Raw genomic sequence first — 13,922 nt, forward strand, 5'->3', positions numbered from 1 at the left:
TGTAGCTTCCTCACACACAACTGGACCTTTGCTCTGAAGTGAAAATGAAAAGCTGGGGAAAAAAAAAAAAAAATCAGGAAATTAATTCTTCAGATCTCTTTCATGAGGCATCAGCCCCATCTGCCAGCTCCCTCTGACAGGGAGAGAAGCTGGGCTGGGTGGCAGGCAGAAAGGCAAAGGCAGGCTTTAAAAAAAAAAAAAAAATTCAAATAAAAGGCACAGAAACCTCTGGGGAGTGAGGCTGGGCTCCCAGGGGGTCCGTGGAAGAACACAGCTCCTGGTGAGACCAAGAGAAGAGGCTGGAGGATCTTCCAGTGGCTCACAGAAGGGTGAGGAGGGGGGGATTTGTTTTCCCACTCCCTGGTTTGTTGGGAATAAGTGGATGGGAGATGTTGGGAGGCAGCTCCAAGTAGTTAGGAGGGAGTGTGGAGGCTGGAAAGGGAAAATATAAAGGGGGAAGTGTAGATAAGGAAAGCTCTTTGTACTCCTGAGCACCTCTCCTGATTAATGATTAAAGGTCCCAAATGAAACCCAGGATGAAGCAACCACCCCAAGTCACAGTGCTGGGGGGAACCTCTCCAGTAAAGGGTTTCAGGAGGGCTCCCCAGAACCCAGGGTGCAGCATGGTGGTGATCACCCCCATCCCTTCCAGGAGCATCAGTGTCCCATCAGGCAGGAGCTGGGATCCTCAGGAGGCTTTGGAGGTTCCCAGCACTGGCACCCCAGCTGTCCCCACAGCAAGCTTTGCACCCACATCTTTGCAAGGACCTCCCAAGCTGCTTTCCAACACCCAAAAGACCCAGAGAGATCCCAGGGTTGTGTTTTCCCAGCTGCAGTGGTCCCATCTCCTGGGAAGGTGATTGGGAAGGAGTCTCCGTGGCTCCTCTGGCTTTGCCAGGCGAGGTGGCAGCTTCTCCAGCCTCATTTAGCAGTCTTTAATCTGAATTATTCCAAACCACACTTGCCACTTCCTTCATGCATTCCCACAGGATGATGGGCTGATTTCACAGAATGAAAAGCCTTAAGCAAATCTTGTCACAGAAGAAAATTGATTTTTCAAAACTGACTTTTACAAGATTACTGGCGGGTTGGTTTTTTTTTTTTTCTTCTCCCCCTCATCTTTCTTCTGTATCGTTCCCTTCCAGTCTCATAAGGTGGCTTCAGATCTAAATTAGAGATGCTGTGACTAAATTGAAAATGTAAAAAGGGGGAGAAGCAGGGGAAAAGACACCCAGCACTCAGCTCCTCCTCTCCTGCTGCCCCTGATGGATACAGCAGTGAGTGCTTGGACTTTGAGGCAGCTGAGATGCCTCCTGCTCCTGCTCCTGTAACCTCCACATAAAATCAGGAAAGAGTTTTTGGAAGGGTTATGGGTACATCCCACAGGGAAGATCCCTTGAGATGTGTTCCTTGATGATCCCAAGCTGGATCACAGGGGTTTTTTTCCTTTCTCTCCTTCAATCCCTCTGTTATATTTTCTCTTTACTGCCACTTGGTTCAGAGGGATCTCAATGTTTAGTTAAAAAAAAAAAAAAAGAAAGAAAAAAGAAAAATAAAAAAAAAAAAGAGCCTTGAAGTCATCTCAAACTGCTTAAAATATGCTAAGCTTTTGTGTTCCTGCAATATAAATAATGAATCCTCTTACAGCTCCAGAGCTGGGAAAGGAGTTGATTTAAGAGGCCTTCAAGCTCTCTTTGAGGTTTTTCTGCTTTCATGCCAGAGGGTGGGGAACAGAGCCAGGGATGAGCAAAGTGTGGGTGATGAGGCAGGGCCTGCAAGAAGAACCTGGGACAAGGGTTTCAGCCACCTTGAGTCCCTCTTTGCTCCTTCAGTGCAGTTTTCAGGGGGCAAGGGGGGTTAAAGGGAGGATGAAGATGATGGCATCTTCTGTCTTTATCTTCTCACTCCCTGAAAGGAGGTTGGGCTGAGGTGCTGGTTGGTCACTTCTTCCAAGGAACAAGTGTTGGGAAAAGAAGTGTTAAGAAGTGGCCTCGAGTTGTGCCAGGGGAGGTTTGGGTTGGATATTAGGAACAATTTTCTCAGCAAAAGGGCTGTCAGGGGTTTCCAAGCTGTGTAGGTGTGGTGCTGAGGGCCCTGGCAGTGCTGGGTTAAGGGTTGGATTTGATGCCCTTAAAGCTCTTTTCCAGTCAAAAGGATCCTGTGATTCTGTACTGCCAAGGACTCTGCTCACATAAACCAGGGGGGCTTCAGTGGTTGCAGCCACTGTTGTTGTTTTTTTGAGTAGTTCCTCAATTCCTTGAAAATGTCTGTGTTTAAAATGTGTCCCACTCATCCCTCCCATGCACGTGGCTGGTGTTGGGCACAGCCCCCCCACAGGAAGGCTGCTGAAGTTGTCCTGGTGTGCTTGTTGGGTTGGAGAGAGCACCCAGCCTGGCAAAACACATCCCAGAAAGGCCTGAAAGGAATCCTAACCTCATCCAGTGTCAGATCATGGAGTCAGTCTGGTAAATGCAGATCCTGAAGTTATCCTTGGACTCGTGTTCCTCTGCAGACACCATGGATCTGTTGGCAAACACAAAAGCAGAGGCAGAAGACAAGGAGCTGGCTCAGCTTTGGGAGAACTTTTGTCTATAAAGCACCAAGCAATGCTCATTGCTCTGCTATCCAAGTGTGTAATTATGGACTTAACAGGTTCTGCTTCTGGAGAGGCTTTTTTTATGTTTGTTTATTCTTATCACCCTGTTAGTTTGATCTTTTTCTCACCAAAATAAAGAGCAGCTGGGACAGGCTGTGCCAGTGATGCAGCTTTAATTGGGTCATCTGGGAAGGAGAAAACTTCTCACCTTTGTTTCCCCATAGGGTGTTCCTGCCCATCCCTGCTCTCTAGAGACCTCAACTCCTCTGCAGATCCCAGTAGCCCCTTCTTGATTTTTTCCACTCTTGGGACCTCCTGATGATGATGATGATGAGGAGGAGGTCCGAAGAGCAGCACCTCCCTTAAAGCTCAGGGTTTGATGAGCAATCAGGCTCATCACCAGCTTCCTGGCTTCCTGCCATGAGATGGGAAATCAGGCCCGAGGTTCCTCCTGCACAGCAAGGTGTTATTATTCTCATCAAAACCCCAGAGTGTTTAAAAACAATCAAACTCCGACGAGCGGCAACCGGCGTAGGGCAGCAGTCAGACACCAAACGTGTCCCTGTCTGGGATTCTTCGAAATTTGGAAAAAGATTGCAGTCTTTCTCACTGTTTATTTGTTTCTGAAGAAAAAACAAAAAACAAAAGAAAAAAAAAAAGCAGGCAGGGGGATAGTAGGAAAGTTGGCAGCTCCGGGGTGCAGCATCTCCACCATTAGGAGCTTGGGTATGGTGGGTACTTTGGGATTTGTTGTCCCAACTCCAAAACCATCAGCAAGGATGCTGAGTGCTGTGCTCAGGGCTCTGCCCTCCTGAACATCATAAAACCCCAAGCTGGAAGAGCCAGCTTTGTAATTTAGAGGACACAGAGCTTGCCTAGGCCTAGGTTGGAAAGGACCTTGGAGATCAGCTTCTCCAACACCTCCTCACCACCCCCCTGCCGAAGAAATTCTCTGAAGAGTCTGAACCTCTTCTCCTTCAGTTTCAATCCATGTCCCCTGGTCATCCTTGGACACGCTTAAGGGAAGTCCCTCTGCAGCCTTCCTGTGGGTTCCCTCCAGCTCTAAGGTCCCCCTGGAGTCTCCTCTTCTCCAGGCTGAACAACCCCACCTCCCTCAGCCTCCTCTCATAGCAGAGCTGCTCCAGCCCCTGGGTCATCTTTGTGGCCTCCTCTGGGCCCATTCCAACAGAGAGCCTGATAAATGAACCAACAACTGATAAGTGAACCCACTGATAAATGAAGCCACTGCCTTGGAAGGGAGGGAGGACAAGAGATGAGTGGCTGAGGAACCCTGTAAGCCCCACACATCTTCATTAGGGAGGGAGCAGGCAGGAGAAGAGGAACAACCCCATAGATCACCTTGATGGAAATTTACTTTTATTAAAGAAATAATCTGTGCCATGCATCACTCCAGAGCCGTGCAGGGGGTGGTGTGACACCACCCAGGCTGTGTTACTCACTCAGTCATTGCTCACCAGACTTCTCACTCCACCTTGGACCCCTGAAGGATGATGCCAACACATCACCCATGGGACACCAAAAGGTCCCTGAGCTCCTTCCCGTGGGATCTGGGGCAGCAGGAAGATGTGGTGCTGGCTGCCAACACACGTGGGTACAGCTCCTGCCTGGGGCCATGAGGGGGACTGCCACGTCCTGGTACGAGGAAAGGAAGGTGCTGCTGGCAATAAAGCAACAAAACCCATTCTCAGAGCAACTGGGAGCAGTTAGCCATTCCCAGGAAGGAAATGTTAATTAATTCGTTCCCCGAGCCATGCATTTATTTGAGACACTTTGTGGGTGTTCACAGGACTTTTATTAAGCAATTAAAATGCGTCCAAGAAAATATTTATCTATTTGAGAGTCATTCTTCGTAAACACTATTTGGATGGTGAGCAACTGCTTCATTTTGTGTTGTTAATTAAAAGTGACCTGACACTGCACTTCCCTGGGTCACACACCCTGGGAGCAGCCAAATCCATTGGTGCAAGGAGTGCCCAGACTGCTACAAAACCTCCTTAGCAAGGGTCCTGGTGAGATCACAGGGACGCTGAGAGCTGTCCTTACAGCCCCAGGTTGGCTTAAGAAGGAGACCAGCAGCAAAAAAAAACAAACAACCAAGTGATGAAGTCATATGAGGAGAGACTAAAGGCGGTCTGTTTATATAGGCTGGAAAAGGGCCTGGATGATGTGTTTTCAACCCATAAATACCTCCAAGGTAACAACAGAAATGAAAGCAGCTTTCCAGGGTGGTGGGACGAGGAGTGCTGGCTGGGAGCCAAGCTGGAGGTAATAAAAATGGTTTGAGCCATTAGGAAGAAATTATGAAGAGGCCCAGTGGTGGATGGGGCTGCTGGAGTGAACCCCACATCTTCTCAGATCCATTTTATTCCCAGTCTGTTTTATAAATAAATGCTGAAAGGTTAAGGGGTGCACAAGACGTGCTCTGGGCTTGTTAAGCACACGAGGACCTTGCCTCCTGGCTGCCCATGGGAGCTCCACGGGAAGGTTATCAGCTGGTGTTACTAAAAACCAATCTGACATTCTCAGAGATCTATACTGCATGTTCAGCAGCATCGATTCAGCAGTGTTAAACCTTGGAAAACTGGTGCCAGAACCTTGATCGCTGCTGAAGCATGAAAATTGGCTGCTTGGGACACGGCTCCACGCTCAGGAAATCCGGTTGTGGGGAAGCGATCGATTTGGAATGAATCCATGAAGCACCAGCTCACAGATGGTTGGTGGGGGGGCTTTTCCCAGTCAGACAACTCTTGGAATCCTTGCCTTCTGTTTTCCTCACTGTTGGAACATCCAGGAGGATCTCAGCTGGAGGCTTCCCACCTCCAGATGCTTCTCCATCTGGTTTCCATACTCTGGTGCCTTCTGTGTGTCTGCTGGGAGGAGGCTCTGCAAACCTGGACACGGCCAGGGAGCTCACAGATCCCTTTTATCCTCATCTTGAAACCTCCTTCTTGTTCTTTGCAGCTCAGGGAAGGTGGTTTTGTACAAAAGAACCAGGAAAATGCCAGGTGAAGAGAAGCTGGGTTCTCCCACAGGTTTAGTGCCCCATCCCATTGACCACTGCAAGGAAATATCTTCTTGTGTCTCCTTTGAGCAGCGGGAAAAGCCCCTTCAGGGGATGGAAATCTGCTCATGGCTGGGAGCCTCTACGGGGACAAAGTTGTAAAGGAGCTTAATGGAGCAGAAACACCCCTGACAAAAAGCACAGGCTGTTTCCACAAGCACCAGCTGAGGTTTCCCTGTCCCTGGAGATTTCTAACTTCCCTACTGGCTTCCTTCCATCCAGCATGGCTGAGGGGGGGCTTTTTGGCTAGGAGGAAATGAGGATGTGTCCCCTCTCCATCCCACACCCTGTGTAAAGCTTCGGGGATGAAATATCAGAGCTTGGGCAGATCCTTCTGGCCCTTTTCCACTGCAGCCCAGGGGAGAGGAGCATCTCCAAGGGACAAGGTGATGGTGTCCACCATGGGCAGCATCATTCCTGTGACAGATCCCATCAGCCAACCTCTCCTGAGCCCCTTGGTTTGGGGGGCAGTTCCCATCACTGACCACCCAGACCTTCAGAGCAGCACCTGGGAGGTGTCTCTGGGTCTGGTTTTGCCATCTGAGGAACCTCCCCCATTAACACACAAATAATCTCCTGATTAATTATTGAAGGAGTCCAGGCAGGAGGGGAGGGGAGAGCAGCTGAAGTGACCAGACAGCAGCATGAAAAGGTGCAAAGATAAATGAGAGTGCAGAGCAGTGCCTACAGATCAGCTCCCATCTGTACATCTGAGCTCTTTCCAAACCTCAAATGTCCTCAGATGGTGGGTGCAGCCCCACAGGTCAGGTGTCCCCCTTCAGTGAGGTTCATGTTAGCAGCTGCCAGGGGAATTTGCTCCAGCAGCACTCTCAGAGCATTGTCCTTCTGCTTCCTCTCACTCCAGCCCCACGGAGGCTACAGCCGCTCTGGACCTGGTCACTACAGCTCCAGTCTGGGGCTTCAGGACCTGGCATTAAAGCAAGGAGAACCCATAGCAGGGTGGTGGGGACAAGCAGGAGACCCATGGGAGGACCATGGGCAGATGCTGTTTGCCTGGAAGGGAACAGGAGCCCCCAGAACCACCCTACTGAGCCATGGTTGGTCCCTCTGGAGCCTGATGGGACAGTTTCAGCTCCTGTATCTTTCTCCAACCCAACCAGTCCAGAGGACACAAAGGGGCAGAGGTTCCTCAGGGAAATCCTTTTCCCTCTAATGCAGCTCTCAGTTGGTTTGGGAGGATTATTATTCTTTTTTTTTTTTTTTTCCCCACATTGCCTGAGCCTTCTTTCCCTTCCCCCAAAGCTGGAGGTTGTTGCTGCCTGACAGCTTCTCCTCTCTTTCCCATCCACTCTGGAGTGGCAGGATGCCAGATGGTGCCCCATTAGGTCACATTTTGCTCATTGTTTGGCAAACAGTGGCTTAATTCAAGTGCTGAGTTGACAGCTTGCTCTCCAAGACAATTTGCAAGTTTCCGTGTTGCAAATGCCAGCCTGGCTTTTCAGGGCAATGTTATTCCAGCTGCCTGCAAGGGATGAAGTTCCCTTGGATTGTAAAAAAAAACCCAAAACATTAAGGAAGAAAAGGGTCAAAGTAAAGAGAAGCTGCAAAAGCTTTTGGTGGCGTTGATGTGGAAGGAGCAGCAGTGTTGTGTTAGTCAAAGGGCTGCTCTCCTGGCACTGTGGATGGAGATTCTCCATGTCCTGTTCCTCCTCTCACAGAGGTCTCCCACCCAAGCCCCACAATCCCAAGAATTTCTTTCTAGGGAAAGAGGAAAACAGCAATTTTGGATTCTTTTGGAAATGTTTCAATAGGATACACATGTACATCTCAGGTGTCACCTCCAAAACCTGAGGTGGACAATGCTGAGGACAAAAGTAGGGCATCAGAAGACCTCCCTTTGTCCTCCTGTGGTGAGCAAGCGAGTCTCCACCATCACACCCACCAGTGGTGACCCAGGACAGCACCATGAACCTGCTCTTTCTTCTCCAACAGGTGGGCAAAAAAAGGCCAGGTTATAAAGGAAGCATCTGGTGACTTCTATGAAACCATCGTGGACCACACCTTCTTCTCTGAGCCCGTCTCCTGCGAGGTCACCAATGCCCTGGGCAGCACAAACATCAGCAGGACCGTGGATGTCTACTGTAAGTGACCTCCCAGCCTGGGTCTGGCTTGCCAGGGCTTAGCAGGGCCAGCAGAGCTGCTACAGATTAATGAGAAGAGTACATGGCGTGACCTGACATGCCCAGGGTGCCCAGGTCTTGGTGGGCTCTCTCCTAACTCCAGCTTTGTGAATGCTGTGGTGGGACCTGTGGTTTCCTCCTGCTCCTTACAGCTCCTGGAGGTGATCCCTGGGGAATTGGTCACCCTGGGGTCACAGCAGGCACCTGCTCCAGGTGATGATGGACCCACAGGTCTGTCCACTGCTTCCTCTGACACGGGGTGAGCTCTTGGGTCTGAGGGTTTCTGGTTGACCCAGCCCAGCACTGAGAGTATAGAATCATAGAATCATAGAATCGTCTGGGCTGGAAGGGACATCTGAGATCATCAAGTCCAACCCTTGACCTAGTAACTTGGGTCTGCTCTGTGCAGTTGGGCCCAGGATGGCCACAGAACCTCAGTCCCTCCTCGTTGACCTGGGCTCTGACGCCGTCTTCAACTGTGCCTGGACTGGGAACCCATCTCTCACCATCGTCTGGATGAAGAGAGGCTCAGGAGTGGTAAGAATCCCTTCCAGGTGGGTGGGAATGGCACATTCAGGCCACGAGGTGCTGCAGGATGCTCCCCATGGACCAAACCCACAGCTCCTGGCTGGACACACGTTGGACCCACAAGAGTCCCCCAAAGGCTGGGCACGAGGTGCCATGACAGAGCAGCAGCTCCCAGGTCTGCACTGAGTGTCCCCAGGTAGTCCAGAGAAGGTCATTAAGCAGAAAAACCTTCCTCAGCTTTGTGACAATTTGGATGAAATCCTGTGTGAATTCAGGAGGCATCTGGATGGCAGGTGAGAAGGTCAGGCTTGGGATCCTCTTTGGGAAAGGCAAAGGGAAAAGCAAACTCCTAAAAACCAGTGCCAGGGCTGTCCAACCCTGCCCCATTGAGCCCTGGCAGAGCCACCTCCCAGATGTGGCCCTGCAGATGTCCCCATGGCTCTTTCTTTATTTTTAAGGCCTGAGTTGCTGGTGCATTTTATCCAAACAATCATGACCTGGGCACAGGTTATCTCCTGGGAAGCAATTGTAGAGCTGCTGTGCCATGACAGCCAAGGAACCGCAGTGGGTCAATAATCCCTGGGTGGTTCCCCATCACCATTACAGACAACACTCTCACCCTGCTGGCTGCTATTTCATTTTCTCCAAGCTTCTGGAGTGTTCCATGACACCTCCTTTCCCCCAGCTTCCCCAGAACAAAGCAAATCAGAGACCAAAGAGGCCAAGCCAGCACCTCCATGGATATCTGTGCAATCAATGCCAAACCCTATGGGTTGGGAAGGGACCTGAAACCCTGCCCTGTGCTAGGTAAGGGGTAGAACCCCCATCATCTTGCTACAGGAGACCCACATCCATGTCCAACCACCTCTCAGGAGCACTAAATCCCACAGGCATCATCTGTGGGATCAAGAGGTGCTGGAAGGAAGGAAAGGTGATGGTTTGACCTCAGTCTGCCAAGTCCCAGGGGAGAGGAATGAGGTCGATGGGGAGGAATTAACCCCCAGGAAACACATTGCTTGGACAGCTGCTGTTTGCTTTAAACCTGGTTTTTGGGTTTGTTTTTTTTTCCTGATCCCACCAGTGCCAGGATTCTGCTGACAGCTTCAGACATGTCTCTCTGCTTCAGCAATTTTCAAGGTTTAATAAAGCTGCTAATTGCCAGGGCAGGAGGGCAGTGAGGCTGAGAACCACCTTGCAGCACATCTCTAAGGAGGGCTTGCCAAAACCAGCTGAGATATCCCTGGATAATCCAGACCTGGTTCCCAGGGGAGAGGCAGGGGTTGGTCTCTCACTCACCACTTCTGGATTGGAAATTCCCTGAGTCAATTCTCTCTTGGGTGTGGAACTTCTTGTAAAATGGATGTTTGGAAAAATTGAAGTGAATAGGCACAGGGCTTGGATTTCCCCCCTCTCCCCACAAAACCATGTGGTTTCTGGATTTCTTCAGTAGATTTAGGTTAATGTTTGGACTCAGTGATCCTAAAGGTCCCAACCAGAACATTTCCCTGGTTCTGTGCTTCTTTTAACAGCAGCAATGCCATTTCCAGATCCCCTCAGACTTTGCCCCCACCCCTCTTCATTTTCTCTGGCTTGCCCCGGAGCTTGTACCTCACCCCTCTTGTCCTCCTTCACCTGGACTTCCCTGAAAGCAACTCCCCCTCCTCTTTTCCAGGTTCTGAGCAATGAGAACAAGCTGACCCTCAAGTCCGTCCGCCAGGAAGACGCCGGGAAATACGTGTGCAGGGCGGTGGTGCCGCGGGTGGGCGCGGGGGAGCGGGAGGTGACCCTCACCGTGAACGGTACCTCCTGCTTCCCTCCCCCCCTGCCCTCATCGCTCTTGCTCTGACACTTGGCTTTGCCTCATTATCCCCTCGGGCAGCTGCTTCCAGAGCAAATCCCAGCACAGGTGGAGCAGGGAGGGTCCAGTCCTGCCCCGCGGGCATCAGGAGGGAATTGGATTTCGCGTTCGTCCGCCTGGAGATGTGGGGTTAAAGCAAGGGGGAAAAAAAAAAAGCCCAAAAACCATTATCTAAGAGCTGCTTGGTTCCTTATTATCAGCAGGGGTTTACTGGGTAATCAGGAGCTGGTGTCTATACATCCTTAATAGATTTATCTTGGAAGGACAGGGAGCGCGGGTGTGCGGGCAGAGGGGGAGCTGAGGCTGAGCCCAGGAGCCTGATCGGCCTCGGGGAGCCCCAGGTGAAGATTCCTGCAGGGCCACACAGCTCCTCCACCATCCCTCAGCTGGTACCTCCACCCAGGGGCTGGGAAGCCCTCCAGAATTCCCTTGGTGACGCCGATAATAAATTTCATCCAGGAATATGGGAAGAGCCAAGGTGGGGCTGCGGATGGGATGAAGGTGAACCCGGTGGTGTCTCTCACCTGCCTGACAACCCCCAGGCTCCAGCCCTCACTGCCCCTCACCCAGAGAAGAAAATAAAGCAAGGAAGCAGCCTGGGAGTTGATTTGAAACGCAGGGAATGCTGGAATGGGAAGCCAGGGGCAAGGCACCAGGGGATGGAAAACCATCCACACCCTTGACTTCCAGGCGTCTGCTCGGCACCCGCAGGCTCCTGCTGCTGGGGTTAAATTACAATTAAAGGAGCTGGCAGAAAACAAAGCGACAAATTACCTGGAACAAAGAGCCAGCTCCATTCCTGACACCTGCCAGGCACACGGCCACCTCCAAAGCTCTCAGCAGGCTCAGGGGCTTTGGGAACACGGGTGGCAGAGGGAAGATGCTTCCTTCTCTCCAGAGCTTTTCACCTTGCAGAGGTGATGGGGGTAAAAAAAGAGGCTCATCCCTCAGCTTTGAGCATCTGCCAGGGTTCAGGGCAAGCCCAGGGTTCAGGGCAACACTGGGACACACCGACACAGGAGTTGGACCTTCCCAAGGGAGAACCCCACAGCTCCAGGTGGAGATGACCCTCCAAGCTTCAGAGCAGGCCCAGCATCCACCTGATCCATCCTGCAGCTGCAGCAGCTCCCTGGCTCTGGGAGCATGGCACAGCATGGCTAATCCAGCTAATGAATTCTCCTGGTTTTTTGGTTTTTTGGGTTTTTTTCCTGCTGCAATTTGAGAGGGAAGTCGAATGCTTCCGATTTTCAAGTGATTTTAAATCAAGTGATTTTAAATCAAGTGATAACAATTGTCCTGGCACCACCTGGTGCCTCTCTCCTTGGGCTGGGATTCATCACAGTTAGAATTAGATGTTCAGAAATGCTTGTTCAGAGCTGGCTGTGTAGGGTGCTGATCCAGCCCATCCACTCCTGAAGTAGTCAGGATGCTGGGAGGGATCCTCCTGCCCTCCACACCAGCCGGGGCTGCTGGAGCATCCTGGGAAGAAGCAGATAGGATTCAGAGGCTGGGTAATGGGCAAGGAGGTGATCCTCCTCCTAATGCTACAAATGAGCAGCATTGGGCAGGGCCAGAACAGCAAAGGCGAGCAGGAAGCCTCAGAAATCAGCAGCACTTGGATTTACAGCCCCTGCCAAAGATTCTTGATGTTCCTCACTGCACACAAACCTGGTGAAAGGTCCCATCCCAGGAGGAGAAGCACCCCAAATCACCCCACAACCCGACTGCCTGTGGCAGGGTCTGTGTGTGCTGAGCAGTGGCTGCAGAGCAGGGAGCACTCACTGGTCCTGCCCAACGTGCTCTGCAGTGAAGGTTTGGTAGAAGGGCTGGAAAACTCCAGGTGGTTCCTTCAGGCTTTGACTTGCCTGGAATTCCCCCCAGCCAAGCCTTTCAGAGGGCTGGGAACACAGGACCTGCAGGAGAACATCAGGGAGTCCCTCTGGAGGACATCTCCAAGTGCTGCAGATGGAGACCTTGGGATGGATCCCCCAGGGATGCTGCAGGAAGCAAGGAGTTAACCCCAGCCCATGTTTCCGACCCTGTGAGGACCTGGGAGGAAAGGTGCAGGTTGGAGAAGCTGAGACCCCCTTTTTCTGCCTCCAAGGCTCCTGAGTCAGCAAATTGCCTTCTCTTTTGGACCAGACAAATAAATTGGCACCAGCAAGCTAAAAATAACCCACCACCAAGAGCTCCATCATTTACATTGTTTGAAGTCTTTTTCCTGCCTAGGGCTGGTTCCCATCTCACACCCAACACTGAGCTGGAGCTCTGCAGCTTTCAGGAGAAGGCCAAGCCCAGTGGAGAATCCAAACATCAGCCCCAAATGTGAAGAAGCTGCAACTTTCCCTTCTCAGGCTGGTGCATTCAGCCTCTCATGGCTCAGGAAGAGCCTTTCCCAGTCAGGACTGGGCTCCTTCAGCATCTGAATGGTGCAGGAGAGCCCAGCTGATGGGATCCCAAGGATTTTTCCAGCAGAAATGTCTGCACCACCTGGGACAGGCTGGTTCCAGGGCACTGGTGATGGTTTGCAGACAGCAACTGCATCATCTCCTTCTCCCCTGGAGAGCAATTAGTGGAATGGTGGAAATTAGTGGAAATCTGGGAGAGGGCAGAAGAGGAACACCAGGTGGGCTGAGCTCTCCCTTGGCTTCTGGAGCAAAAACCCTGCTCAGAGACTCAGGTTCAAGCTCTCAGCTTCTCAGGGTCACCAAGCAGATGTCACCTGGTGCAACCACCAGGGATGTGGGAAGAGGGATGGGGAGGCCCTGGTGCTTTGCCGGGGTGGGAAAGCAGCCCCTTGGAGCCAGCAAGTCCTCTCCTCTCTCCTGCAGGGCCACCCATCATCTCCAGCACCCAGACCCAGCACGCCCTCCATGGCCAGAAGGGGCAGATCAAGTGCTTCATCCGCAGCACCCCCCCGCCAGACAGAATTGTGAGTAGCATCTGGGGCTTTGGGGTGCCTTTAGGGGGTTGGGTGGGTAGTCCTGCCCCAGGTTGACTCCTCTCCTCCTCCTTGGTAGGCTTGGTCCTGGAAGGAGAACGTCCTGGAGTCGGGGACCTCCGGGCGGTACACGGTGGAGACGGTGAGCACGGATGAAGGTGTCATCTCCACCCTGACCATCAGCAACATTGTCCGGGCTGATTTCCAAACCATTTACAACTGCACTGCCTGGAACAGCTTCGGCTCTGACACGGAGATCATCCGGCTCAAAGAGCAAGGTGGGCATCACCTGGGGGCTGTGGGGCAGGGGGGGATGAGCACCTGGAAGAGTGGGGAGATGCTGGGAGAGAGAGGCTGGGAGATGCTCAGAGAAGCTCTTGGGATGTCAAAGAGGAAAGCAGGAAGGGGAGGTAATCCTGGGGTCAGGAGGTGGGACAAGCTCTGCAAAGCTGGGTATTGCCCCACTTTGCCTGTCCTGCTCCAGCTGGAGTACACAGGCTGGTCCTGCACCCCTTGGCACCACCACAGCCTGTGGGATCATTTATTGCCTTAGAGGACCAGGAGCAGCTGCTCCTGCCCAACCCCATGGCTCTGGGACTGAGTGGAAGGAAGGCTTTTGGGCTGGTGGCAGCTTTTTACCCTGGCCACCAGCCACCAACCCAGTGTTTTGTAGGGCTGGGTTTACCTCAAAGGCACCTGGAGGCCCTGCCAAGGGGTGGCCAGGGGATTTCCACTCCTGGGGCACCTCACTAGCAAGGGAGGGAGATGGCATTTGT

The 13,922-nt window shown here is 52.0% G+C and overlaps 1 protein-coding gene across 4 annotated transcripts in view; it reads left to right on the forward strand.

The window, feature by feature from the left end:
* Positions 1 to 13,922, forward strand: part of KIRREL3 (kirre like nephrin family adhesion molecule 3) — a 275,188-nt gene that overhangs the window by 252,249 nt on the left and 9,017 nt on the right. For all 4 annotated transcript variants that reach the window (XM_071768845.1, XM_071768847.1, XM_071768846.1 and 1 more), the window contains exons 8-12: positions 7,632 to 7,780; positions 8,229 to 8,356; positions 10,020 to 10,146; positions 13,037 to 13,137; positions 13,226 to 13,424. In XM_071768845.1, the coding sequence (XP_071624946.1) occupies positions 7,632 to 7,780; positions 8,229 to 8,356; positions 10,020 to 10,146; positions 13,037 to 13,137; positions 13,226 to 13,424 (704 nt within the window). The remainder of the gene's footprint in view (positions 1 to 7,631; positions 7,781 to 8,228; positions 8,357 to 10,019; positions 10,147 to 13,036; positions 13,138 to 13,225; positions 13,425 to 13,922) is intronic.

This window comes from Heliangelus exortis, chromosome 26 (genome assembly GCF_036169615.1).
Source record: "Heliangelus exortis chromosome 26, bHelExo1.hap1, whole genome shotgun sequence".
Classification (NCBI taxonomy): Eukaryota; Metazoa; Chordata; class Aves; order Apodiformes; family Trochilidae; genus Heliangelus; species Heliangelus exortis.